This window comes from Podarcis gaigeae (genome assembly GCF_964106915.1).
Source record: "Podarcis gaigeae genome assembly, chromosome: 13".
Taxonomy (NCBI): Eukaryota; Metazoa; Chordata; class Lepidosauria; order Squamata; family Lacertidae; genus Podarcis; species Podarcis gaigeae.
In genome coordinates, this window is record NC_139689.1 from 16,035,349 (window position 1) to 16,062,858 (window position 27,510).

At 49.3% G+C, this 27,510-nt stretch overlaps 2 protein-coding genes across 4 annotated transcripts in view; both read left to right on the top strand.

Annotated features, from left to right (window-relative positions):
* Positions 1-5,223, top strand: part of FBXL19 (F-box and leucine rich repeat protein 19) — a 33,816-nt gene extending 28,593 nt beyond the window's left edge. For all 3 annotated transcript variants that reach the window (XM_083707379.1, XM_083707377.1, XM_083707378.1), the window contains one exon: positions 285-5,223. In XM_083707379.1, the coding sequence (XP_083563505.1) occupies positions 285-508 (224 nt within the window). In that variant the 3' untranslated portion in view covers positions 509-5,223. The remainder of the gene's footprint in view (positions 1-284) is intronic.
* A 4,692-nt stretch (positions 5,224-9,915) lies between these two features.
* On the top strand, positions 9,916-26,843 carry ORAI3 (ORAI calcium release-activated calcium modulator 3). The gene is made up of 2 exons (XM_083707546.1): positions 9,916-11,574; positions 22,644-26,843. Exons 1-2 carry the CDS (start codon positions 11,320-11,322, stop codon positions 23,232-23,234), a joined length of 846 nt encoding a protein of 281 aa, XP_083563672.1. The 5' UTR covers positions 9,916-11,319; the 3' UTR covers positions 23,235-26,843.
* Positions 26,844-27,510: the final 667 nt, after the last annotated feature.

The following is a 27,510-nucleotide window of genomic DNA, read 5'->3' on the forward strand; positions in this document are numbered from 1 at the left end:
ATGTTCGGTGGGTCGTTGGCTTGAAAAACTCCATCCCCAAGACCTCATTTTTTGCGTCCTGACTGATTTTTTGCGTCCCTGAATTCTTGCAAGCTGCAGATTTAGCCTATAGTTTGCTTTTCCATGCTGAGATAGTAATCTTGCCTTTTTGGAGGGCGGAGGCCTGGTCCCTGTTTCTTTGAGAACGAACCTGCTTTTCTCCACACCAGGGGGGATCTGAAGTAAAACCTTTATTCCTGACTTTTGACCTGCCTGTTCTCCCTTTCCCTACCCCTTCTCCACAGGGTGCAACCGGCTGACGGATCAGTGTCTGCCCCTTTTCCGCCGCTGCCCGCGCCTCTCCCGCATCGACCTGCGCACCTGCCACCACGTCACGCCCGAGGCCTGCGCCCGCTTTGCCGAGGACTCTGTCTCCAACAGCACCTCCGTCCCCCCGGCCCCTGGCTCGGCGCCTCCCGGGCCTCCTTTCCGTTGCCCCGAGGAGAAATTGCTGCTGAAGGACAGCTAATACCCGCCCTGGGGTGGAGGCGCAAGGGAGACTCTGCCTCGCCAGTCGGACAAACCGGACGCGGACTCTGAGAGAACCTTTTTACTTAAAGCCATGCACTGAACCGGAGTGGCGTCTCCACCCCCCTCGACGTGCGCAGCTAAAGAAGAGGGGTGGAGGGTTGTGCTCCCCCACCCCACCCCACCCCACTCCCCACCCCTGCCAGGGTGGGGGTCGGCCGCCTCTTGCTCCACCCCCCCCTCGTTCCAGGACAGAGCCACGGAGTAAGTGGGGCCTGGGGTAGCCTTGTTGCTTTACAATGCTGGGAAAAGGCGTTTTCCTCCTCCTCCCATCATGCACTGCGTCGTACTCTCCGCCCCCCCAACCCCAACCTGTCTGTGCCGCAGTCGGTACCATGGTCTCTTTCTCTCGGGGTGAGGGGGGTTGACACACAGCCTTGAAATGCTGGCTCAGGAGGAAGGCAGCTTATTTTATGGTGTCAGGTTATTTTTCTCACTCCGGCTCCCTCCCCGATGCATATGTGCACTCCAACCTCCTCCATCCCGCCCCCCACATGCTGCCTTTATGATTTTGAAAGTGCGCGTGCCTGCCTGCCTGCCTGTCTTTCCCCCCATCCCTCCCTCCCCAAGCACTCATTTTTTCAGTGCGGTTTTTACAGAGGGTGGGGCGGGGGAGCCAGGCAGCTGATACTTCGATCCCTCCTGCCCCCCCTCACTACACACCCACTGAAATTCCGTCCGCCCCACTTCCACTGGGAGGGCACAGGCCGTGGGTCGCCACGCATACGCGGGGGCTGAATGCGCAGGCGGTCTCCCGTGGCCCAGATCTGGACCCCGTGTTCCTGGCCCTGCAAGCCAAAACGATAACATCCCCCCCACATGTTCGCACATGGCAATCCGTACACATGCCATCTCCGCTGCTGTATTATTTACACACGCACACACAATTGACATACACGCATGCGCACGCAAGCTGTGTGCGTGGAGACTCCCCGAAGAACGTCCGTCCCACAACACTTGCCTCCTCGTCCTTAGTCCCCAGCCGCCCCCCACCCCAGTTCACTGGTAGACCGTGCAGAGATTCAGAAGCTTGGGATATCCTTCCCAAAAACGCTTCGGATCCACCTTGTACGTCCCTGTGTGGAAACGCACATCAGAAGGCTGCAAGGGAGCACGCAAGGCCAAGTGTGACGTGAAACGTCCCGTCTCTCTCAGCGCTATCCCTTGTGCATGCAAGGAGCTCGTAAGGAGGGTGCGCCTTGAAAGTGCCACGGCCCTTCACATGTGCGCAGGCAGGCACGGCGCCTCTCCTGCTGCCCTCTGTCTGCATAGCGCAGCTCCTAAGGCCTCCCCCTCAGGACACCATTCCGTACCGCGAAGGTAATGTTGGAGGAGCCGCGTTGATAAATTAACACGGGGAGCGTCCTCTCTCCCCCTCCAGACAACTTTGGGGGTGTCGCTACCAGGAGCACCATAAAAAGGTGGCCGCTTGCACCAGTACATGTGAACCACACACCAATTCTTCACCCTCACCCCCCCTAGCGCATATACCTGTTAATCCAAACAGCCCTGCCTGCTGTCACCCCCCTTGTGTATTCCTCTTCTATCCCATCCTGGCACCTCTGCCTACCATTCCACTCCAGCAGTATTTCCAACTTGGAAGTCATGATCCTTCCTTTCTATCTGCCCCCCCCCTTCTCGGCCAGTAATGTGTGTCTGTGTCAGCCCCTGGGGGGGTGGGGGGCAAGCAAGATGAACGGCTTGAGCCTGCTGTCTTGCTGTGCTTGATTTTTACTTTTGAAAACCCCTCCCGGGAGAGGAGAGGCCGCTATCTGCCCTGACCCGCCCCCCTCTCTGCCAGCCCCTCCAACCCTTGTCCCACCCCACTTTCCTTCTTTGGTCCATAAGCTTTAATAACCACTTTTAAGGGAGGGGGAGAGCAGAGAGCTGCGTTTTCTTTCCCACAGCACCACGCATGTTGGGCTTGGGTAGCCTTGTCTTAATTCTGGTCGCCCTCCTCTCGGCCGCGGAGTTGTCAAACTTGAACACACATGTTTCCCCCTTCCCCCACCTCGGTTGCATTTTCTCCCCCCCCCCCCCCGTGGTCATTCTTTCCCTTTTCTGAAGAGCGTGGTGGCAGGAGGAGGAGCGGGGGGGGGGTGGGGATACTGTAGAAAAAGGCACGAAAAAGAATGTTCCGGACCGAAGACGTGCCTGTTTGTCGGCCATTTCTTGGCTCCCTTCTGCAGCGGAGGTGGGATTGATGCGGCGAACGGGAGCTCCTCTTCCCTTCCGCCACGCTGGCCCGTCCCGGAAAGAGAGGCTGGTTGCAGCCGTCCAAGGTGCCCAGCTCTGCTCACTGAGCCATTTTTGCTTCTTTTGGTTTCCTCCAACGGGGATGGGACTCGGCTGGGTTTCGGGAGGGAGAGGCGGTCAGTCGCCAGCGGGGGGCATCATTGCAGGTCACCTGGATTCCGACAGCTGGGGGGGGGCCTCCATGCCGCTGCCACCCCCCCAACCCAACTTTCTTGTTACAAAGATTTCCCAGAGCCCCTTCTCTTCCTCGGCCCCCTTCCCCTCCACCTCCGCCTGGGTCCTCAGAGGGTGCCGCCATCATATGGGGAGGAAGAGGAGGAATGGCTTGAGGCTGGGTTGGGTGGTGGTTTTTCTTATTTTATTTTATTTTTGGTCAAATCGGTAACCATAACTACTTCTTTTTTTGTTAATATATACTTGAACGTTCATTTATTACTAAAGCATTACTTGAAAAAACACACGCAGCGATAGGTTGTGGAATCGGAGGCGAGGTTTTCGGTGTCTTTTTGTTTTTTTTTAAGGTTCTGTTGGGTGCTTTTATATTGTTTTAAGAAAATCGGTTTTCGTCGTTGCTTTTTTAAAATTTTCATTTGTCCGTGGTGGTTTTTTTTTTTTTGTTTTGTTTTTTTGTTATTACTAAAATCCTTCCCTCTCACTTGATTAGCCAAAGAGGGCCAAGGTATCTTACTTTCTCCCCTTGCCCTGCTCCCTCCTTTTCTGGATTTCCACTTCCCCATAGAAGAATTTACCTCCTTCCACAGACGCCTCTTAGAAGCTCCTAAAACAAAAAGAGTATTAAAGATGGTGAGGAGCTGTGGGGAGGGAGGGGGGCTAGGATACAACGGAGGCAAGTGTGGGGCAAGGGAGGGAGGTCAGTATTGTGCATTTATGGGGGGGGAGGGAGAAGATCAAACAGTCCTCTCCTCCCCCCACATCCTCAAAAAAACGCTAACTCCCCTTTGGACACAGCATAAATGTGTACTACTTGATTCCAGGGCTCACCCTCCTTGGCGCAAATGAGGCCTGCTCTCGCCACAGCAGCCTTTGCTTGTTCCTTGTCTCCTCAGTCTCAATTCCTCCTCCGACCAAAGGAGACCCGTACACTAAGAAATAGCAATTTATGGGTCTGGGTTTCACTGTGTGCTTTATGGATTGTGGAGGATGGGGAGAGGCAAAAACACGTAATGTAAAAGGAGTGGGGGGGTCACACTCCCCGTGCCATGCGGTGACCCCCACCCCAACCCCTCGGATTCCCTTGTCCAAACGAGGGGGGCGGAGGTGCTGTTTTCAGACATATCATTTAGGGTTTTTTGGTTTTTTTAAGAAAAGAAAATATTTGTTTTTAATGGATGTTTTAACTAAGAAAAGAAAAATACCTCAGGTTTTAAAAGAAATGGTGAAGAGAGCGAGCGAGAGAGAGAAAAGCGAGAATTATCATCTAAGGGTGCGCTACTATGCTACAGACTGCTGCTTTGGGCGGGGGGCTGCGAGGGGTGGGAAGTCAGATGAACCCCAGAGAGGTGCAAAAATGCTCCCTTTGGACAGGGAGGGGGGCTGCAGGTGATAAGCCCACCCCTCCGCTCCCCCTTCCCCAACCACCCATATTTTCTCCCACCCGCAATCACTTGAAAGGCAAATGAGCATTAATATACAGGCAGCTGTCTCTCAAGCCTAAACGGTTTGCTCCTGGAATGATAGAAGAATAGGGGGGATGCATTTGCTATCACCCCCCTCCTGCAAAATGAAACAAAAAACCCTTTCCTCCCACCCCACAGATGTAGCCTCCCACAAAATGTTCCAAGGGATTTGCCCCCCAAGAGGTATAATACGGAACGTTTTCCGGTCACTGGTGTATTGCATACATGAAACCCCTTTCCCCAGTTTAGCGGACCAAAGCTATATTCCAGCTCCTCCTCGTTCCCTCTAATGCGATTTTCTCCATCTTTGGCTACAACTTTTAAACCGCACACACAGCCACGTTTTTTCTCCTCCTCCTCCTCACCTGTATCCACAGAGACAAAGATAAGCCCCAGGGAGGGGAGGTGGAGGGGAGATGGGAGAGAAAGAAAGAAAAAGTGAAAACTTTAAAGAATCCACTTTGGAGCAATGTGTCTTTTCGCAATGTTTGACCTGCACATCTCTGTCCCAGACCCCCCACCCTTTGGGAACTGCTCGGATGCCGGGGAGGGGCGGGCGCGAGACCAGGTTCCAATCTGAATTTCAGGGGTTCTGTTATTGTACAATAACTGTTTGCTATATAAACGAAAACTGAAAAAAAAATCAAAAAAAGGAAGTATGTTTTGGTCTTAAAAAGCCTGTTTTTCATTATTTTCCCCCTCCCCTGGTTTTATTTTCCTTCCGAAAGAAATGTTGCGAATAAAAAAATGTTGGGGTTTTTAATTAATTTTTATTATTATTATTATTTTCATTGGGTTCTGTTTTATGGTTTCTGGAAATATTTTTTTATAAACTCTCCTTTTGTTTTTTTTAAAGGTTTTAATTTGTTTTTATTTTGCGTTGGTCCGATAGCCGAGTGTTCTGGTTTTTTTTGGAGGGGTGTGTGTTTGTCAGTGGAGAGAAGGGGATTTGCATTGTACAGTGCCTTAATAGATTGATGCGTATCTGACACCTCGAGATGCCATTTTCCAGGACTGAAACTGGCGGCACCTTTCAGCTTTGAATCAGAAACTATTTCATTTTAGAGTGTGACTGCGAACTTCGGATGAGCTCACCTGTTGTGTTTCTGTGTGAATCACTGTTCTGAACATGCCCCTGCCTGATGGTCAACAGGCCTTTGTCTCTATACCTGCAGCAAAATTAGGTGGTAGAAAGTCTGTACAAGGTGAGACAGGTGTTCGAGGGTAGCAATTCTGAGTGCACTAATTTTTTTTTAAAAAGTGGAAAAACTGGCAGGGAAAGGAGCTCCCTTCCTGAGATGCTAGTTCTTTACTTGCAGGGATTGATTTAATGCAAGGAAAATTAGAAAAACAGTGGTTCAGTCCATCCGACCACCTCTCTCTTGCTGCATTTGTAGTATGGCACAGAGAGGCTCAAAAAGGCACCCAAGATGCTCCTCATTGTTTCTTTTCCCTTAGTAGATGAATCCTAATTCTGTCTGGTCTCTCCACACTGAGGGCAATTCTGCTCTGGGTTAGTCCCTTGGGAAGTTTCAAAGGGGGAGGGTGCACAGTTCGGACTGTGACTCATTAAAAGATGCAGTGGGCAGCTTCCGGGGGGCGGGAAGCGTACTTTGGGTTCACAGGTAGTTTAAATTTCCCAAGGTCACCCACTGATCTTCATGGTTAAGTAGAGATTTGAGCTTGGATCCAGCATTCGAACCCAGTACTGGCCCAGGGCCTTTGGGAATTGCAGGCCAATACATTTGGAGAGCAGCTGGTTGATAAAGGTTGCTGTAGCCGCCAAACCACACCAGTTCTTGTTATTTATGTAATCAATTGATTTATATATCACTTAATGCGAAAACAGGCTTCAACCCGGTATAAAAACCCGCTATAAAAACATAGAAACATCTTTAAAATACACAATAAAGCAATACCATTTGTTTTATTGAAACAGGAGTCTCTGGTCGAGAAATTCCTGTATAAACCTATGGTGCATAGGTATATCAAACCTATAAAACATGTGTTTATTTTGCAGACAGGCTTTATTTTGTCATTGAATCACTCACATACATAAATAAAATATTTAAGCATACGGCCCAAACAGATGATCAGGATCCGAAAAGGAAAATCCTAATGAAATGATTCCTTTCTAATCTTGTAGGCCAGCTAACTTCTTCCACCCACCCCCAAGTCTTATCGCAAATGCTGTGTTTGAAACCCCTCTATTTCCAAAACAGTTTGTTACACAGCTGAAGGGGGAAGGCATTGGTTATGGTTGAGAACAAGGTTTGAACGTTATGGCTGGCACAAAAGCAGAAGGAACTGCAAACACTCCTGAAGACCCGGTTTCAATCCCCAATACTTTTGATAAATAGGAAGGAGAAAGTAAGTTGTGTGTGAGCCTGACGGGACCAGGGTTTCGCTCCATCTTTCTTGATGCTGTTCTGCATTATTTTTTAGCCCCCTCAGGTCTCCATAGCTAGGGTTGCCATATTTCAAGGTTGAGCAGGACGTACGGCAGCCCTGCCACAGACATACTCCAGGGCACAAGACTAGGTGTGTGAAGATGGTCGAGTTTCTTTGTTCTGACCTGGAAGCTTTTAGCCAGGTACCTTCTTCACCTGACCTGCTCTAAGGTTATTGATGAAAAGAGATTCCTTTTCTCCGCTGAATTCCCTGCAGTTCCGGCTTTCAACCACCACTGGGCAGTGGCACACAGGGCTGATTTCCCCACATTCAGTTCCCTCCTTCCACTGGTTTGAATCCTCTCGCTGCTCAATATCCCTTCCCTTCAAGGGATTTTGTGTGTTACACCCTCAATGGATCTCATTCTGTTCCACATTTCTTCCCCTTTCATTACAGTGGTACATTGGTTCTCAAACTTAATCCGGTCCAGAAATCCGGTCCAAAACCAAGGTGCGCTTTCCCATAGAAAGTACAGTGGTACCTCGGGTTACATACGCTTCAGGTTACAGGCTCCACTAACCCAGAAATATTACCTCAGGTTAAGAACTTTGCTTCAGGATGAGAACAGAAATCTTGCTCCGGCAGCGAAGCGGCAGCAGGAAGCCCCATTAGCTAAAGTGGTGCTTTAGGTTAAGAGCAGTTTCAGGTTAAGAACAGACCTCCAGAATGAATTAAATACTTAACCCGAGGTACCACTGTAATGCAAAATGGATTAATCTGTTCCAGACTTAAAAAAAAAATCCCTAAAACAGCACTTTAACATGAATTTTACTATCTAACGAGACCATTGATCCATAAAATGAAAGCAATAAACAATGTACTGCAGTCACACAATCAATCCCTCGGTAGCTGAACTGGGTTCCACACAATCACAAAAACAAAACAGAGACACAAAAACAAATAGCAAAAACAGACAGACCTAAGCGTTAGCACTCAAAACGGAAGTGTGGCACTCAAAACGGAACATGTTTGGCTTCCCAAAAAAGTTTGCAAACCAGGTTCAAAGTCTTTTGAGTACCAAGGTGTTTGAGAACCAAGGTACCACTGTATTTGTAAAATTAAGTTCTCCTTGGCTGTTTGTAAGGGTGTTGAAAATCGCAGCTCTATGAGATGTAAATTACAGTTCCCGTTATTTTAAATGCAATGGGATGCAGTCCATTCAATTGTCTCAGGATTTTGCCATCTCCTTCTGCCCCACACTCTCCCTTCGCTGTGGGGCGAAGATGTAGAGCGGGCCTTTGCAGCATCTCCCAACTGACCCCCTTGCCCTTTCCACCTGCTTTGTGCCCCATCCGAAGTGACTGCGCATGAGGGAGGCTTGTGACTGGCCACAGGTCAGCCTTGCCGGCTTGCAGCAGGCCTGACGCAGCACATCTGTGGTCAGATCTCTCGGTTTTAAGACCAAATAATGCGACTTTAAAGCAAAAGTTGGCAACTCTGATTTTTAATTGGGACAGCAGTGCTGGGAGTGGGGGTGGTTGACAAACAGACAGAGAAAATAATAAATTTATCCCAGTAGCAATCTCTGTGTGCTTAGGTATAAAAATCAGGGTAATTATTGTTTTTTAAAACCACATGTACAACAAGCGTACAAACATTGACTCAAATGCTAATCTAATCATAGGAAATTATCTGAGTAATGTATAAATACGACATCGTACTGCCATAAAAGTACAATGCTCATAATAAAAAACCAATAGTCTGTCCCTGTGACATTAAAAGCAATAGCTTAGTGTTTCGGTGTACCTGTTTCAGAGCAAATATTTTGTTCGGCATTTGGGTGACAAACACAGTGTTTGTAACACAGCCAACGGGGCACCCCAAAATATGGAAAAACGGTTAAGTTTAAGGCTGAACTCCTATACAGTGGTACCTCAGGTTACATACGCTTCAGGTTAGAGACTCTGCTAACCCAGAAATATTACCTCAATTTAAGAACTTTGCTTCAGGATGAGAACAGAAATTGTGCTCTGGTGGCACGGCGGCAGCATGAGGCCCCATTAGTTAAAGTGGTGCTTCAGGTTAAGAACAGTTTCAGGTTAAGTACGGACCTCCGGAACAAATTAAGTACTTAACCTGAGGTACCACTGTATGCCAGTTTTTCCCAGCCTGGTGCCCACAAATATTTTGACTGGCAGCCTTTCCTCAGCAAGTGAGTCAAATCATGAAAAGATTTGGTTCAGTTCCTGTTTAAGGTTCAGCTACAAATGAAGTTCTTCCAGGCCAGTTAATGTTCAGCAACTCCTTCAAGCACACTTGACCATCCAGTTCAGGTCAGGTTCACCTGCTCAAATGTAAATATAAGGCATGTTATTTATAATGATTTTTTTTTGGCACAGTGATAAAAACCAAACATGCCCTGTGTTGCTGGTGTGGCATTGCTGTGTCGCCTCACGTATGTGTTGTATGTTGACCAAACCTCTGCCCTAAATGAGAAGCCAGCCTCCTGCTTAAGTCTCTGTTTAATGCTTCCCCTCCCAGAGAACTGCTTTCATCTGACGTGCCTTTTCTGGTGGAGCCAAGGAGCGTCCCCCATAGAATCATAGTTGGATGGGACCCTGAGGATCCACTAATGCAGGCATAAGCAAACTCGGCACTCTAGATGTTTTGGGACTACAACTCCCATCATCCCTAGCTAACAGGACCAGTGGTCAGGGATGATGGGAACTGTAGTCCCCAAACATCTGGAGGGCTGAATTTGCCTATGCCTGATCTAATGCAACCCTATGCAGAATAGGCAGCTGTCTCATCCGGGGATCAAACCTGCAATCTCAGCACTCTAGCCATCTGGGCTATCCAGGCTGCTCATATACATCAGGTGCTTTTATTATTATTTGTTAGATTTATATACTGCCCTTCATCAAAAGATCTCAGGGTGGATGAGAGTGGTTTTCCTCAGGGTGCGAAGAGGAAGGAAGTGAAGCTCTTGGCAAATATTCACTTCTCTGCACGTGGCTTGAAAATTAAAATATAATGGAGATACTGTACACAACTTTGTGCTTTATTATATTATCTCTCTTTTTTTCTCCTGTCTTTTTTTCTTCATTCCCTCATTTATTTTTCTTCTTCTGTATTTTTAATTGTAATTTTATTTAGTTTGGTTTTTATTGTATCGCACGTTGAAAACTCTTAATGAAACTGATTAACAGAAAGATCTCAGGGCAGTTCACGAGATAAAAAAAATACAAGATAAAAGCACGAACAGTTAAAACAGAAACAACAAAACAATAACCCACCCAAACACATTTAAAGTGTTGTAGTAGAATATTAATCGGCCAAAGGTTGTACTCTCATATTCTGAATCAGAAAACTCTTTTCTTTCATTCTTTCCCTGGTTGCGATTATGTTCATATCGCAACCTTCCTCCCAAAGGGGCCCAAGGTAGCAAACAACAAGTGATAAAACATCTTAAAAGGTATTTTTAAGTTCCAATACAGACGCAGCCGGATCTCCAAAGACATGTTGAGAAAAAAGGAAGATCTTTGGGAGCGGACTGTCAGCCTGTGGATCCCGGCTTGAGCAGATTCCCCGGCTCCCTTTTACTCCCCGCCTGCTCCTTCAGAGAAGCGAGTTGCACGAAGCTCCAAGGGCTTACTTCCGAGTAATCCTGCCCAGGGCCTGCGCCGTGGCCATCTCCGCCCCGGACGGTCCCGCTTCCTGCAGACCAGGCTCCGCTTCGCAATGCTGAGTCTCGCTGCGGTTCTCCTACCTCGCAGGGCGGTTGGGAGGGTAAACTCGAGCCACGTTCGCGAAAAGGAAACGGATCTTTGCCGCGTCGCTACTTCCCCTTTAAACGCCGCCCGCGGCCAGAGCAAACTCCTCTGTTTCTCTTTCTGCCTCCCTCCCTCTCTCTCCCCGCCCTCCTTCCCTCCCTTCCTCCCTCCTTCCTTCCCGCCCGCCTTCTCTCGCCCAGCCCCGCCGCCCGAGCGAAGCGCAACTTTCTTCGCCCCGGCGCGGCGTCGGATCCGCGCGCTCTCCCGCCAACGGGGCTTCCCCTCCTCTGCTCCCCGACGCCCCTCTTTTCCGCCCTCTTTCCCACCCACCCCACTTCCTCCCCGCCTCCTCCTTTTGATCTTCGCGGGTCTCGCCGCGCTCCCGCTGCCCCCTCTCCCCAGTTTGTGGAGGGAGCCTCCCCCACAACACTTTCCTCTCTGGGCGCCCCCTCCAACCTATGACCGGCTAAACACCTGGCGGCTACTTTCTCCCCGCTCCCTCCCCGCTTATCCCATCTCCTCCGGGGGTTCCGCCCCCCATCCCTATTGCGCCCCCTCTATTCCCTCCTCGCAGCCCCTCGGAGTTTGCCCGCCCCTTCCAGCCCCCCAACTTCTGCCCCCTCGGCCGGTGTTGCTGCTGCTGCTGCCGCTTGTCCCTCCGCGCCCGGCCCCGCTGCCCTCCTCCTCCGGGACTGATGAAGGCGGCCGGCGGCTCCGAGGGGGCGGACGGCGACGGGGCGGACGGCGAGCGGGAGCCGTTGAACCCCGAGGCCTCGGAGACGCTGGGCGTCTCGGCCACGTACCGCGAGTTCGTCCGTCGGAGCTACCTGGAGCTCATGAGCGCCAACCAGCACTCGCTGCATGCGCTCAACTGGCGCCGCCTCTACCTCAGCCGGGCCAAGCTCAAGGCGTCCAGCCGCACCTCGGCGCTGCTCTCCGGCTTTGCCATGGTAAGGAGACACCCCGCCGTTTGGGAAGGATGGAGCCCGACCGGGGGGTTCCCGCCCAGCCTCCGCCAGCCCCCCAGGGCGCCCTCCTTCTACACACACGAGGTTTTGGTCTCGCAGCACCCGTCCCGTCCAGGGCTGGTGGGAGCCGCAGTCCAGAGCGCATGGAGGGCGCCAGGTTGGCGAAGGCTACTCTGACATTCCTTGGTGCGGGTTGGACTAGATGACCCTTGGGGTTCCCTTCCAACTCTACACTGCTGTGATTCTAACCCCAAACTTGGCTGTTTTTTGGACTATGACTCCCACCATCCCTAGTTAGCAGGATCTGTGGTCAGGGATGATGGGAATTGTAGTCCCCAAACAGCTGGAGACCCAGGTTTGGGAAACACTGCTGTAACTGTGCTTCCCCACTCTACCCCACCCCAGCCAAGAAATAACCCAGACCTGCTGATCCACTGGCCATATAATGCTTCCTAACTGGGTGCATCCCTCACATTGCCCAGAGAACACAGAAGCAACAGCTCTTGTTCCAGGGATGTAACCACTAGGCACTGTGCTCACTTTCTAAAGAACTTAGGGCCCTGCTTCCTTTTCACACCCTGCTAAGCCTGCTTACGGTTTTCTCCTCCAAGGAGAACCTGGACATCTCACTGCACTAACCACTGGCCATTGCTTCCCTTGTCCCTAGTACACTAACTATTGCAGACTTTGACCTCCTGTCTGACTCCCTGGCTTGTGGTTCAAGGAGTGAGGTGCTTCCCAGAGTTATGAAAAGAGCCCAGGAGTTTTGACCAAAATCTACTCTCTTTCTAAAACAGGATCAGTTCTTTCCAGAGCGGTTCCATGCAGGAAACTTGAGGACTGGCATGGAAGTTGGTGGGTTGGTTCTCACCTAAGCAGAGAAGTTAGGTGTGGTCCCCCCATTATGGTAGATTCCTCTTTCTCTCTCTCATCCTCACTTATCCTTTCCAAAATAGGGTGGACAGCTTGAGGTGGTTTCAGCCTAGTGGCTCTTCTGTGCGGCTGTTGTTCAGCTGCAGTGAGCATGTAGGAACAGGGCCCGATCCTTGCAAGAGAAGACAGATTCCGGAGTGCTGAGCTAAAAAACTAAGCCACCAGCTGGGGAACAGATGTTGATTTGGAGAGAGCCCTCAAATCCCTCCTGCCTCTTCTCCTCCCAAACAGATCTGCAAACAACCCCAAAGAGTCTTGCGGCATTTTAAAGGCCAGAGCTTTTGTTGTGGCACATGTAGTTCCTCCAGATATTGGGTGGTGGTTGGTTTTGTTTTGCTTTGTGGATGCAGTGATGGCACATTAGTGATGGGTTTAAACTGTAGTGCCCACGCTTCTTCCTGCTTCATTATTGCCATCTGGAGGTGCATTCTGATGCTATAGTACAAAAAATCCACCCCAGAACATTTTTGGAATAAAAAAAAGAAAATACAGGATTCCATCAGGAAGTTGTGGGACATTTACTGACTCGAAGCAGTATGTCCGCCCCAAAATGTTCGAAGGGCCCTAAGTGTATCTGATTGTGTCCCCCAAAGCTTATGCCGCAATAAGGCTGTCTTTTGAAGTGCTTAAGAAGTTGGTGTGTGCTGTAGTGTGACTGGAATTCAGATCCTGGGTGTCTTGGAAAGGGATCTGTCTTTCCCACATAGTTTGAAAATACTCTCGAGACTTAGATTTATGTTCCTTGTCATGTGACTTTGCATTTTGGAGCCATCTCAAACCTCCCTCTCTCAGTTCTTCTCCACAACTCTCTGCTCATAGGGCTTAACCTCAGAACTCCAGGGATTCTGCCATGCATCAGAAGTAGAGAGGGTGTCTGAGCATGCACAGAGAACCCCTCAATCCAAGTTAACCACAAAATTGTGGCTCCCCTGCATTTCACTGAATGCTTAGAATTGCCACCTTTGACCCCAGCATATCGTGTAAAATAATTCCCATTACAGTGGTAGTTCGGTTTTCGAATGTCTCCATTGACGAACATTTCGGAACTTGAATGGTCTTCCGGAACGGATTATGTTCGATAACCGAGGTACCACTGTACTTAAAAAAATAAGATAAAATACACATCCCACATTTTCTTCCAAGAGCCTGAGCTAGCATGCAGGGTTTTCCTTCCCAACCCGTTTTATGTTCACAACAACCCTGTGAGGTGGTTTAGGTTCGAGAGAGTGACTGGCTCAGAGTCACCCTGCAGGACTGAGTGGGGAATTGAACCCTGCTCTCCTAAGAAGAGCCCTGTGGCAGAATCAGGCCAGAGGCCCATCTAAATCCAGCATCCTCTTCACACAGTGGCCAACCAGACATTGCCTATGTGAAACCCACAAGCAGGAGACATGACTCCAATTGTCAGGCCGGCCCTACCATTAGGCAGAGTAAAGCAGCTGATTTTTGGGTGCTGTGGAAGGTTTCTTGTTACTGTATTTTGCAGCCAAGAAAGAAGAGAACCACTTGTGGGCTTTTCTGTCTCCGACGACAAGCCTGACCAGCTGTGTGCCTGAATCTGTGTGTGGGTGCCACCCTACATCAAACTGTCTTGGGCCCATAGCCTGCTTGCCAGTCCACATTGCCAGTGCCTCAAAAATTAGATGCAGTGCTGGGTTCAAAACCTGCACTGCAATTCCTAATGGTCATTATACAGCCCTTGTTGTTTTTATTATTTATAAGCACCTACAGATTGGCTCCAAATGAATTCAGTGAATTGGAGTGTGGAGTGCTGTGCATTGCATTTTCTCAAAGCATCCTTCTTTGATTTTTTTTTTTTAACCTTGCCCCTGCTCCCTTCCCGCCACCATCAGAATAATATAGATATATGTGTTTAACTGAGAACAGGATTGCTTAGAAGCTTCTTAAGAGACACACTGAGTGTGTAACAAATGTCTTACTAATTCCAGACAGAACTCCCAGATACGAAAAATGCACAATTGGGTGAAGACAGCCTGGGGATATTTGCTTACAGGCAAATGAGTGCCTTGGCCAATATTTCAGCCTGTTGATTGCCAAAAGCATCTAGAAAAGAGGCAGGCAAGGTTGGTGGGAGAGGGAAATGGGACAGGAAATTAAAATGAAATTATACAGATGGACAACTATTCGGGGGCAGGGGGAACATCTAAAGGAAGATGCCCATGTACGGTAATTTGGCGCCTCTGGTTTTAAAATGTGCAAGTTCAGGCTGCTCTTTGCAACCCAAACACTTGCAGACTTTTTTTTTTTTACTTTCTGGTGACCCAAAACTCTCGTTTGCTTCCCCTTTTCTCCCTTTCACATGGATTCTCCTGGAATTAAGCATCTCAAATGCGGTTTAAACTTCCACTTTGGGGTGTTTCGTAAGTGGGGCATACAGCACCACCATTTGGATAGAGTTTAACATTCTGGTTTTACCACAAAGAAGGATGCAAAGTTGGACAAAATATTGTGTGTGTGTGCGTGCGTGTGTGTGTGTGTGTATTTAGTGTTTGTTTGTGTTTAAAAAACAAAACAGTGTGCAGTTTAAAGATCCTCCTTTCATTGATATGCTGCCCTTATGAAAATAATTACTTCTGGTCAGAAGGGAATTACACTGTGCATATACTTAGAAGCAATGTGTTTTTAGGTCCCTTAGAGGGGAAAATGCAACAACAACCTTCTTAAACTCCTTTTCCAAAGGAAACGCACTCTGTACATGCTCATGGATGTGTTGCCTTGAGGTATTTTGCAGGGTGAGAGAAAGGCATTCTACCTACAACTGGAAGTGCTTGGCTTAAGATGCCGCCATTCTTCAATAGTTGTAAATACAGTCTGTATAGTTGGGGACTCGCAACAAAATGTTGCAGCGTGAAGTGCTCCTGCTCCAAAGCCACTTGCACACAGTTAGCATTCTGTATCTACTTGGCATGGTCAGCCTCTCAAGATCCCCACCCAAAGTGATTTTCTTAGAAAGCTGCTGATGTCTGGCTCTTGCGGGTGGGTGGAGAAGCAGTGACACACACAGCCTGAATATCAGAAATAGAAGGACTGAAAACAGGATGGTGGTGAAATGGGGATGATTACAACACATGCGCTGTATCTGATTGAAGTTTCCGCTCTTAAAACCATGCTGCTGGCATTAGCGGTTCTTGCATGGACCCAGCCTTTAGTTCCGGGCTCCGGACGATTTTCCTCTGCTTTCTTTTCTTCCTGTGACCCCGGGCCGCCCATCCCATCCAGCAGATTCTGGCTTTCTCCCACCTTAGGTAAACTTACTTTCAAGAACGCCACACCCTATATCCTGTAGGCTCCTGCTTGCAATTCAAAACCCAGCAGCATCTGCAAAAAAAGGGGGCGGCGGCGATGAACTAGTTCCTTTTAAATAAATCATCACTAGAACATCAATGCACAAAATGCATATGTATCTGTGCTTGAGGGTGTGTCTTTATTCATTCCTTGTCCTTCCGTTTTGAACCCGGGGTCCCTGTGTGGCCATCAGTCCTTTCAACTATCACCAAAGACTTCCTCCCCCAGCAGAGCTCCCTATCTCTTGCCTTTTTCAGTTGTCGTTAGTAGTAGTAATAATAATAATAATAATAATAATAATTTATACATACATACGTACCCCGCCCATCTGGCTGGGTTTCCCCAGCCACTCTGGGCGGCTTCCAACAAAATATTTAAATACAATAGTCCATCAAACATTAAAAGCTTCCCTAAACAAGGCTGCCTTCAGATGTCTTCTAAAAGTCTGATAGTAGTTCTCTTTGACATCTGGTGGGAGGGCGTTCCACAGGGTGGGTGCCACTACCAAGAAGGCCCTCTGCCTGGTTCCCTGTAACTTGGTTTCTCGCAGCGAGGGAACCGCCAGAAGGCCCTCGGGACTGGACCTCAGTGTCTGGGCAGAACGATGGGGGTGGAGATGCTCCTTCAGGTATAAGGCTATTGAGCACATTGTGTGTACTTTCTCCTTTACAACAACCCTGTGAGGTGGCAGGGCAGAATGGTAACTGTTTAAATAACCCTACGAAAGTCTGTTGCTTTGTGGGGGGGAGAAGCCATGGCTGAGAGGCAGGGCCTCTTCCTCTGCATGCAGAACCTCCAGCATCTCCAGGGAGCTTCCTTATGCCGGCCCATCTGCCTCAGTACTGTCTACACTGACTGGCAGCTTCTCTCCAGGGATTCTGGCTGACATTTTCCCCAGTCCTGTCTGGAGGAGCCAGGGATTGAACCCAGTGCCTCCTTGCATGCTCTACCACTGAGCTGCAGTCCTACTGCTTCGCTATATGGCTGTAATATGACCCCCATATTTCGCCTGAATGAATGGGCATATCGCACAGATGGCTTGAACTGAGGTAGTTAACTGATGCCCATGGCGAAATTGGCTACATGGATTTTTAACGCAGCCGGATCCTAGGCGTGTCTACTTGGAAATAAAATCCCATGGGGCTTATTCCCCCATTATCTGTTGCAAGCGTAGATGTGAAGGCTGCTCCCATGTCTCCTCCATCTGTTCCTTCCTATTGTGGTTGCCCTGGCTTGTGGTCCTTTGCCTTGGCCCCAAATTGGCCCGTTTTAAAAGGTGCTTTCTCTACCTGCGTTAAGGTGCCGGACTTTATAAACTGCGGAGGTTTGGACTTTTCTAATCCCCACTTAGGCGCAAAGCTGACCTCCAGATGGTCGATCCAGGCCCAGCCCACCTCGCAGGGTTGTCCCAGGAGTATAGCAGCAGGGGCGTGGGGCCTGCGTACCCGATCCGGCCCAGGTTCCCTTGAAAGGAGGGTGGGCTTGAAAGGGAGAATGCGCAGCGCAGGCCTGGCGCATTTAGATTCCCTGCCTCTTTGGCCAGCCAGGTCCCAAGGCAAGACTGCATTCCGCACGGCGTGATCTCATTTGCTTGTAACCAAAGCAACAGGGGGAGCTTAGTCAGGGAAGGGAGGATCTGAGAAGGGAGACCGGCTGCAAGGCCTATTTCAGGACCAGTTTTTTGGGGTGGGGGAGCTTGTGAAACGCAACGTGAAGAAGGCTCTTCTCTGACGGGAGCGCCATTTGGTTTGGGGGTGGCGGCGTGGGGTGGGCAGATTGGAAATGGAAGGCTGGTGGCTAAGATGCCTGGGCTTTGAGGTGGAGAAGTCTTGAGTTCGAATCTCACCTCTGCTTAGGCAAGCTGCCACAGTCCCTCACCACCTGCCCTCTAATATGATTGGCCGGGGGGAGAGCGGGGAAGGTCACCGGCTTACCTAGCAAGGTTGTTGTAAGGATCCCTGTGAAGCCCTCTGAGTGCACCCAGAGCTTTTTCTGTCCTGCTTTGTTTATGAACGGGGACTTTCTCCCATAGGGGGCTGAATCGCCAGTTTAAGGTCACCTGGAAATTGTGGGTCACGGCAGAACCGACTTCCCACATACTTCCGGGCATGCCTGTGGCCTGCACCTCTCATTTTTTGAAGCAATTTGAGGGGCTTCTAGCCTAGTCTTGCTTGGGAGACGATGTATGGCCCTGGTGAGTGTGCCTTGCACACATAATTTGCCTCAGAGGTGCACACACACTTTTGGCTTTGGCTTCCCAGGAATGATGGCAAGGCAAATGTGCATTGGGGGCTCTTTGCTTTTTTGCTTGTGAGTTTCCTAGAGCTTGTGAACAGGGCGGCTGCTGGCAGGAGGCCCTCGCTGGGCTGCAGGAGCCAAGAGTTGAACGCTTGGTCAAAATCCCTCAGTGACCCTGTGTGCCTGACTGAGCCGATATTCTGGGTTTCTCGGCCAGTCGCTCTCAAAAGGGACCTCCCAACGAGGCTCAGAGCGGGTGTGGGGAACTCTGGCCATGAGCTTTGTCATTTGGATCACTCTTAAAGCAGGAAATCCTGGGAGCCAAAGGGCAGCAGGAGTGTGGTGTAGTGGTTAGAGCAGGGAGCTGCGTGAGGGAGCCTCCTTTCCTCCCCTCCAAGCAATGCACAACATTTGCTGCACATCCAGCCGTAGCTTTCTTCTGGGCCTAGGGCAGGGGTAGCCCATGGAGTTGGACTACAATACCCATCACCCCCCGACTTTGTGCGGATGGGAGTTGGGCGAGGGCCCAATGACATCTGGAGGTTGCCATGTTGGCTGTCCCTTAGCCATACCTCTACTGTCCGTCTTCCTCACTCTGCATGTGGGAGACACTCTGCATATGCTCAGGGGCACTTGTTAGGGTCCAAGGTTGAGTCGGCTACAGCTGCTGCCACCTAGCCAGCAGTCCTGCCCCCGAAGCTAACAAGCAGCTATTGGGGTTTTCTCAGGTTTGCACAGCTGTTAATATTCAATTATTAAAACATCGTAATGTGTTTCCAGTGGGTGTGGAGAGGCGTTTAGATGAGGGTAGCAAGTGCGGGGGACGATTCAAGGACAATCAAAGAAACATTTCAGTGCAGTATAGTATCAAAATATATATATATATATTTTGCATGGCGGGGGGATATACAGTCGTACCTTGGATCCCGAACTCCCTGGAACTTGGATATTTTGGCTCCCAAATGCCGCAAACCGGGAAGTGATTGTTGCAGTTTGTTCCAGGAGCTTCCTGCAGCCAATCAGAAGCCAAGATTTGGTTTTCGAACGTTTTGGAAGTCGAATGGATTTCTGGAATGGATTCCGTTTGACTTCCAAGGTACGACTGTACAACCAGAAACTACCCACGCGCCTCTTCAAGAGCAATTGGCTATTCTTCCACAGTTCTCCGCTGCATATTGCTGTGAACAGGGATTTTCAAGTCTGACAAATATGAAAGATCAGAAAAGAGAAAGGCTTCTTTGTGTTGATGAGGAAATGAGAATGGGAGTCTCATATTAGACCTAATATAAATGAGATTACCCAGCAAAAGCAAGCTCACACCTCTCACTGAGCTTGTATACATACTTAAAGTACCTATGTAAGAGGCTCGTTCATAATTATATTTTGGCAGTGATTCATGTTCTTATGTAGCAGCCTCGTTTTATACTTTATGATCATATTATAAAGTAGTTGTGTTCTCTGTTGAGTCCAAGCACTGCTAGGAGTTGCTTCTTTTTGTTTTCCAATGCCTTTCTTATTAATAAAAAAATCAGGGCGGTGTCAGCCCCTTTTTATTCCGAATGTGGCCCAGAGGGGGGGAGGGAATGAGAACCACCGCCGCAGAAATAAAATTCATGCTCTGCACATGCTCTTGAGTCACTGCAGCTTTGGGGGGGGGGCAGGATGTTTGAGAAGAAAATAGAGAAATAGAGCCTGGTCGTTGGAGGGCCAGGCCTTGCAGTAGCAGACTGCAATGGGGGGAGGAGGCGTTTGAACCCTGGCTGTGGGTCCCCCATCCCTTCCCCCATGACTTTCCAATTCCTCCCATTCATTCCCTGTCACCTCCAGCTGAGTCTGTGGCACGTGCTGCCTCGTAGGGCCTTTGCCAGCCAGCTGTCATCACTCGGTTTAATGTGGCCCACTTTCTGAAAATAAGCCCTCGGCCGCCACCGCCTCCCTTTCAGCGTAACCTGACTCAGGGCTTCGAGGTCGGAGGGGGTTAGTTTGCAGTGACGCAGCAGCCCCTCTTGGGGTTACTTTGGGGAGGTTTTTTAAGGCTACGCTTCAGTTTGTTTGGAGGGGCTCCCCCATATCTGGGGGGGGGGGCTCCTTAAACCTCTTGCTCCTCCTTTGCTTCCCAGGCTGTGGAAAACTCTCTTGCTGTGGGTTAAATCCTTCCTTCCTCTGCCATTCCCTCCCTCTCTCTTTCCTCTGCCCCCCAAACCAATCCCCATTCTCTGGGGAAACTGCCAAGGCCCTGGGATCCTAGCCAGAGCTGGAACTGTGAACAAATGGGAATATGGGACACTCTCCCCCCCCCTCCCGGCCATCCCTGCAAAGGGTCCCACTGCCAAGTTGGAGTTTAGCAGGAATGCCGCTTCTAAGAGCAGCTATGATGGCCTCAGCCGCTGAATTGTGTGTGTGTTGCCGTGGGGAATGGCACCAAAGGCAGATTGTACAGAACCCTCATTTTCCGGTTGTTTTCTGCCTTTCCTCCCAGAAGCTCAAGGCAGTGTAGGTGGCCCTCCTGCAAGCCACTTCTTTGTTTCCTCACAACGCTCCCGTGAGGGAGAGCTGCCAACATGCCTACCCAGTGAGCTATGTGGGGATTTGAATTCTGGTCTCCCAGATCCTAGTCCCTAGTTCAGCTGCTACGCCACACTGGCTCTCTTTGAAAGCAGCATGAGGGAGCTGCAGAGATATTGGAGGAGCTACTCCACCCACTCCCCAGATATCTGTGGGGCAAGCCATATTAGTCCCATATCAAGTCACTGCCCCAAACAGCCGCGTTCAGTTGAAAACTAGAGGCACTGATTGTGGGGCCACAACTCCTTGGACTCTCTTCCCACATTGGGATAATAATGCTGGAATTAGGAGGCTGTGGTTCTGAGAATTACTAAGCTTTCTCTTTGGAAGTGCTTTGTACATGCACAGAAACACTATAGCGGCACATATTTTAGCTGTGGTTCTTGCCTCAAGTTGACAAACGACCCTTTATGTCCCTGCCATGACTCTGGCTGTTTCTGGACTGGGCAACCAGTAAGTGTGTGTAAACCGCAGACAGATTGGTAGAAAGCGGAGAGTTTATTTCAGGGGTTAACTGGAAAGCGGGGTGCAGCCTCTGGGTGGGGTGCTTTGCAAATTCCTCTCAGAATGTGACACAGGAGTGGCTGGATTTGCTGCGTGCTTTAGGAGTGCCTGTTCCTCTTCACTCGTGCTCTGTTTTATTTTGGTAACTAATAAACTAACATACGAAGACGCTGCAGCTTAGATGCTCCCTCATCCCAAAGAAACTCAGGCTGCCATCCTAAACACAAGACCTTTGAACTCAGCAGGGCTTAATTTCTGAGCAAACCTGCTGGGTCTTTCTGGGCCTAAGCCAGGGGTCAGCAAACTTTTTCAGCAGGGGGCCAGTCCACTGTCCCTCAGACCTTGTGGGGGGCCGGACTATATTTTGAAGGGGAAAAAAATTAACGAATTCCCATGCCCCACAAATAACCCAGAGATGCATTTTAAATAAAAGGACACATTCTACTCATGTAAAAACACGCTGATTTCTGGACCGTCCGTGGGCTGGATTGAGAAGGTAATTGGGCCAGATCTGGCCCCCGGGCCTTAGTTTGCCTACCCATGACCTAAGCCAACATGCGGACTCCGACTCCCATCAGCCCCAGTTGTGATAACAGCAACTTCTTTTTCTTCTTCTGAATATACAGTATATATCACCCTATACCTGGCGGTCTCTGTGTGGTTCACAGAAAAGATCACAATATATAAAATCAAAATAAAAGCAATAATGCACTAACACCCCCCACAAAAGAGCCACATTTTAAAAGGGTATAGGTCAACCAAAGGCAAGGTTTAAAAGGAACATTTTTGCCGGTGGCCTAAAGGTGTGTAATGAAGGTGCTAGGCGAACTCTCCTTGGAAGAGCATTCCACAGACTGGGAGCCACTGCAGAGAAGGCCCCGTTCTCGTGCTGCCACCCTCCGGACCTCTCAAGGAGGAGGCACACAAAGGAGGGCCTCAGAAGGGGATCTCAGAGTCTGGTTAGGTCCATATGGAAAGAGGCGGTCCTTGAGGTATTGCGGTCCTGAGCCATTTCAGGCTTTATAGGACAAAACCAGCACTTTGAATTGGGCCCGGAAACTAATGGGTAGCCAGTGCAGTCGGACCAGGATCGGTGTAATATGCTCAAACCGTCTTGCTCTGGTGAGCAACCTGGCCTCTGACTTCTGCACTAGTTGAAGTTCCCAAACCATCTTCAAGACAGCCCCATGTATAACCTTGAGGATAACAAAGCATAGACAATGGTAGTTAGGCTATCCCTGTCCAGATAGGGGCGTAGCTGGGCCACCTGCCAAAGCTGATGGAAGCCACTCAGGGCCACTGAGGCCACCTGAGCCTCCAGCGGCTGCAAAGGATATCCAAGCTACCTCCAAGCTACGGACCTGCTCCTTCAGTGGAAGTGTTTTTTAAGGTGCCATATGGCAATTAGCTTATATATCTGAGTTTCTAACACTGCTCTGAGCGTGACTGGCATTGGCACTAGCCTATTTGGTATCGGATCCTAATTCTGCATGTATCCCCCCCAGGTCGCCATGGTCGAGGTGCAACTGGAGGATTACGACTACCCCCGGGAGCTGCTGGTGGCGTTCAGCGCCTGCACGACGGTGCTGGTGGCTGTCCACCTCTTCGCCCTCATGGTCAGCACCTGTATCCTGCCCAACATCGAGGCCGTCAGCAATATCCACAACCTCAACTCGGTCAACGAGTCCCCCCACGAGCGCATGCACCGCTACATTGAGCTGGCCTGGGGCTTCTCCACAGCCCTGGGGATCTTTCTCTTCCTCACCGAGGTGGTGCTGATTTGCTGGGTCAAGTTCCTGCCCGTCGGAAGCGCCGCCTCCGCTCGGAAGTGCTGCGTCCCCGCCCCGGCCCCTTCCGGCGGCAACGCCACCGCTCCGGCCCCGACTTCGGCCTCTCCGGACAACTCCGGGTGGAACGCCGCCATGGCTTCCACCATCATTATGGTCCCGGTGGGCGTGGTCTTCATCATCTTCGCTTTGCATTTCTACCGCTCGCTAGTGGGACACAAAACGGACCGGCACCAGCAGGAGCTGGAGGAACTCAACCAGATCAAGTACCAGCTTGATGGAGAAGCCACAGCGCTGCAGGTGGTGTGAAGCTTGTTGGTTGTTATTTCCAGGACTGCCTTGCAGACGTCCTGATTACCGGCTTGGTTGTGGGGACTGCGAAGTCGCTGGAACTTTATCAAAAGTGGCTGTGACCTCTCCTCTTTCTATTTTTATTTTTTTTGCTTTTTTGGAAGGTGTTTGTTCTACCCGCAACCTTTATAACAAAATTATTTCGTGTCCCCCAGAAAAAATAAAAAGGAACAGGGTATATGAACACAGAAGGATTTCTTGAATGGAAAAGGAGCCGCAAACTTGAATTCCCTACCCAAATTCCCGCTGCCTGATGGAGTTTCTGGGATGCACTGAAATGTTTACCGAATGTGGCCTTTGAATAAAGAGGCCACAAGGGGCCACTTGCCCCCTGGGAGAAGGGTGGCGGCTTTGCTTATTTGGTTGTGGTTTGTTTTCTTGTGGCTTTGTTCGCTCTTGCCGTCCCCCGCAAAACCAGAGAGAGAGAAAGGTGTCACTCAAACGAGCTGGGATTTTAAAAAAAATGGGTAGCTGGGTCTGAATGAGTCAACCTGTCTTGCCATTTGTCTTCTTCCTCATAGAGGAATACCTCTATGGCAGGGATGGAGAACCTCTGGCCCTGGGTTCAAGTCCAGGCCTCTCTTTCTGGCCCCCGGGGGGCTCTCTGTAGGCCACTCCCCCTGTTCCCAGGCCACATTCCTCATTGGTCCTGCTTCCTGTCTTCCTTGAGTGTTTTTGCCTGGCTGGAATGTGCCCTTGAAATCGGACGACGATTCTTCCTTTCCTGGGCAGAGAGGGCTTAATGCAAGTGCATGGACAGGCATCGGCCTACTTTATGAAGGTAGAAAATCACAGTCTGCCCACTTTTGCCCCACGTACTACTACCATGTAGACCCCAGAAAGTTGGCTAGATGGGAATGCAACTGCACAAACAGTGAAATTATTTTAGCCCACTAGTTGCTTATATTCCCTGTAAGACCTCTAAACTTAAGTAACCAATCTCTGACTGTTGGCCTTGCTGGCTGGCAGTCCTGATAAGAGTTGGGAACCCAATAACATTGGGGCAGTCACATGTTTTCCAGCCCCGGCCGGACTGTTGGTTGCCACTGCTACCCGTCCTGTTGTTTTCCATCAGCACCACCGCAGGCTGTGTGCCTCTGAACTGGCTGGCCAAGGGCTGGACCAGCTCTGGAAGTGGGGGTTGCTAAGCAACGGCAACATCTTCCCTTCCTCCCAGTGCTGGCAAGAAAGCTAGGTGGGGGATGCAGCCTAATGGCATCAGTGAGGGCTCCTGAGGTAAGAGAAAGGATGTGGCCAGTTTTAGCAGAGTGGTGTGTGTTTTGTGCGCACATGAGAAACACACACACACTCCCCACACATAAAGGCACACGCTGTCCCTGGTCCCAGGCAGCAGTTTCTAGAGAAACCCTGTCTTCCCAGATATCGAGCAAGGGAATGTTTTCAAGATGACTCATTCCCTTGGGTGGTGTTGAAGACCGGTTCTTTTTCTCTATAGAAGGACAGTTCATCCTCAGCTGCTGGGCTTGAGGGGAAATGGTATATTTTTGTTGGACAAGGAGGAAGCGGACGACTTGAAGGAATATCTGAAGCTGAACCACCCACAGCTGCTGGTGTTCTTTTTTCCGCTTCTTCTTTTTTGTGGAGGGGGTTCTCTGTTCTGTTCCTACAAAACACCCCTTGCATACAAGCAGACAGATCAGCGCTTTGTGCGTGAACTGTTCGTCACGAGACCCCCACAGCAAATTATTTATGTGGCCCCGAATCACAAAGTTATCTAAATCCTTGCGATGGGAGCTTGTGGCCAAGGTGTTGAGCAATCTCCTGTTCCCACCGACATCCTGCTCCACCCAGCCTAGCCTGCGATCTTCAGAGGCCTGCTATTATAATTTGGGGTGGTAGTTAAAACCTGACCTTGGTGACCCCAGTGTCAGGAGCAGGGGGCGGATTTGGCCCAGCTTTGCAACTTTCCCCAGCAAGTTTTGAAAAACTTGGTGGCAGCCCCAGGGTTGGCCCACATCTGCCTACATGTGCCTCGAGTTCTCTTTGCTGGAGCAGGCTAGAGGTTAGGTCTCCAACGTGGTGCCCTCATACACCACCTTTGCCCAAGACCTGCCTTTCCCAGTTTTTAAAATGCGGATTTTGGGGAGGCCTTTTTTGTTGCTATTTGGTTGTGGGGGTGCCTTTTTTCAAATCTGTTTTATTTGTCATGTGTATGAGGGGAGGTCAGTGTTTTGCCTGTTGTTTCCGTGTGTGTGTGTATTTCTGACCACCAGATCAGATTTCTGATTTTTTTATCTGTGAAATGGGTGTGTATGTGTGTGTGTATTTGACACCCATGACATTTTCTTAATAATCCCAGGCCCAATGAGGTCTGATAACCCTGCACTAGATTAGGACGTAACTTGTTTTCATAGGCGGGATATTTAAAGCAAGACATCGCCTGATATGCGTTCTTAAAAACAAACAAGGAAGTAAAGCAGCTGCAAGTCGCTTCTGGTTGAGCTAAGGAACTGCTGTTTCCTCCTCTGATGTTCATCTGCTCAAAATCAGTCTTCCTGCCATCTGCTCCCCTCCCCTCACAATGACTTAAAGAGAGATACAGGGACCTACAGGAAAAGTAGCTTTTGTGAGTGGGGGAGAGTCAAGAGTTTTTGAATGGGCAAAGGAGGACTTTTTTAAACACCCTTTCCTCCTGTGTTCTCTACTCACCGTTGCAGATGTTTTATTTGCTTAATAAAATGCCTTTTGGGTGCGAGGGTGGGGGCACACATCGCTAGTTAAAAGCCGATTCGCATTTCTAGTGAGCCGCTAAAGTTGTCGCTGATGACTTAGCAAAGGAGAAAAGGACTGATGGCAGTCCAGGATGTTGCTGATCATTTCCTGGCGCACAATGTTTATTTTATTTATGTATTTATTTTACAAGGCTTATACACCGCTTGACTATAATAAGATCTCAAAGCAGTTTGCAAGAAAGAATAAAACATGATTAGTGAACAGCGGTTAAAAACGACTATTAAAACATTCGAAAATAATAAGCAATTAACAGGAAGCTAAAAAGCAGATTAAAACACATGCCAATATTACTACATGTCTGGAGAGACTTGCCTAATCAGAAATGCCTAATATTCAGCACAGTAATGAGTGTTAATAATAGGCTATTTGGGGGGACGGACAGACTGTATAAACCCTGGCTGGCCAATGCGGTCCCCTCTTTCTCAGACTCCAGCTCCCATCAGCCCCAGCCAACATGCATAATGGTCAGGAAATGATGGGAATTGGAGTCCCAATAACCATGGCCGGTGTTAAAAGCTTACTATGAGCCACACCAGTTCAGTAGCTTGTATGCCTCAAGACAGGCATTGCCTTGGCTTTTAAGCATCGTTTTCCCTATAAGGAGCAATTGTTTAATTTGCATACTTAGCCACATGAGGCTGGGGGGGGGGGGAGTTCACACATGGAGACAGAACACGCTGTATGTCTCAGTCTGCACTTGACCATGTATTTCTGTTCTGCTCTCTCCTTGGTGGAGCAAGGGAGACCAATTTCTGGCACTTTTTATTCTGTATATTTTTAAAATGAAAAATAAATCTTTTTTTATGGGGGGGGGGAGCAAAAGTTGTCCAAGTTAATGGGAACTATAGATTGTGAGCCACAATTGGCCATTTTTAATTTTCTTCGTTTGAATATATGTGTGTGTGTTTTGTTCTTCTAAGGAAGTGTGCAACATTTATTTCAAGCTGCTCTTCAGCACCATATATGTACTATTTCAGAAGGCAGAAATGTGTAAATATTCTTTCCCCAAAAATAACATATATACAAGAACATAACCCTGCAGGTTGAAAGCTAATACAGAAAGGGATTTCCCAACCTAGCCTTCAGCCTGGCCTTCTATATGCAGGGATTTTTGTTTCCTGTGGGAGCATTTGCCTGGCAAGTTGGCCCAATGGCTCTGTTGAGCTGAGATACCAACTTAATGTTCAACCTCAGTGACACTTCTACTCACAAAACAGCCACTAGTTGGAGGCATAAAATGCTTGTTCAGCACTGTTGGTGCTACTCAAAGTTGAGTAGCACAGTGGTACCTCGGATTACATACGCTTCAGGTTACAGACTCTGCTCACCCAGAAATAGGACCTTGGGTGAAGAACTTTGCTTCAGGATGAGAACAGAAATCGTGGCGTGGTGGCGGCAGCGGGAAGCCCCATTAGCTAAAGTGGTGCTTCAGGTTAAGAACAGTTTCAGGTTAAGAACGGACCTCCGGAACGAATTAAGT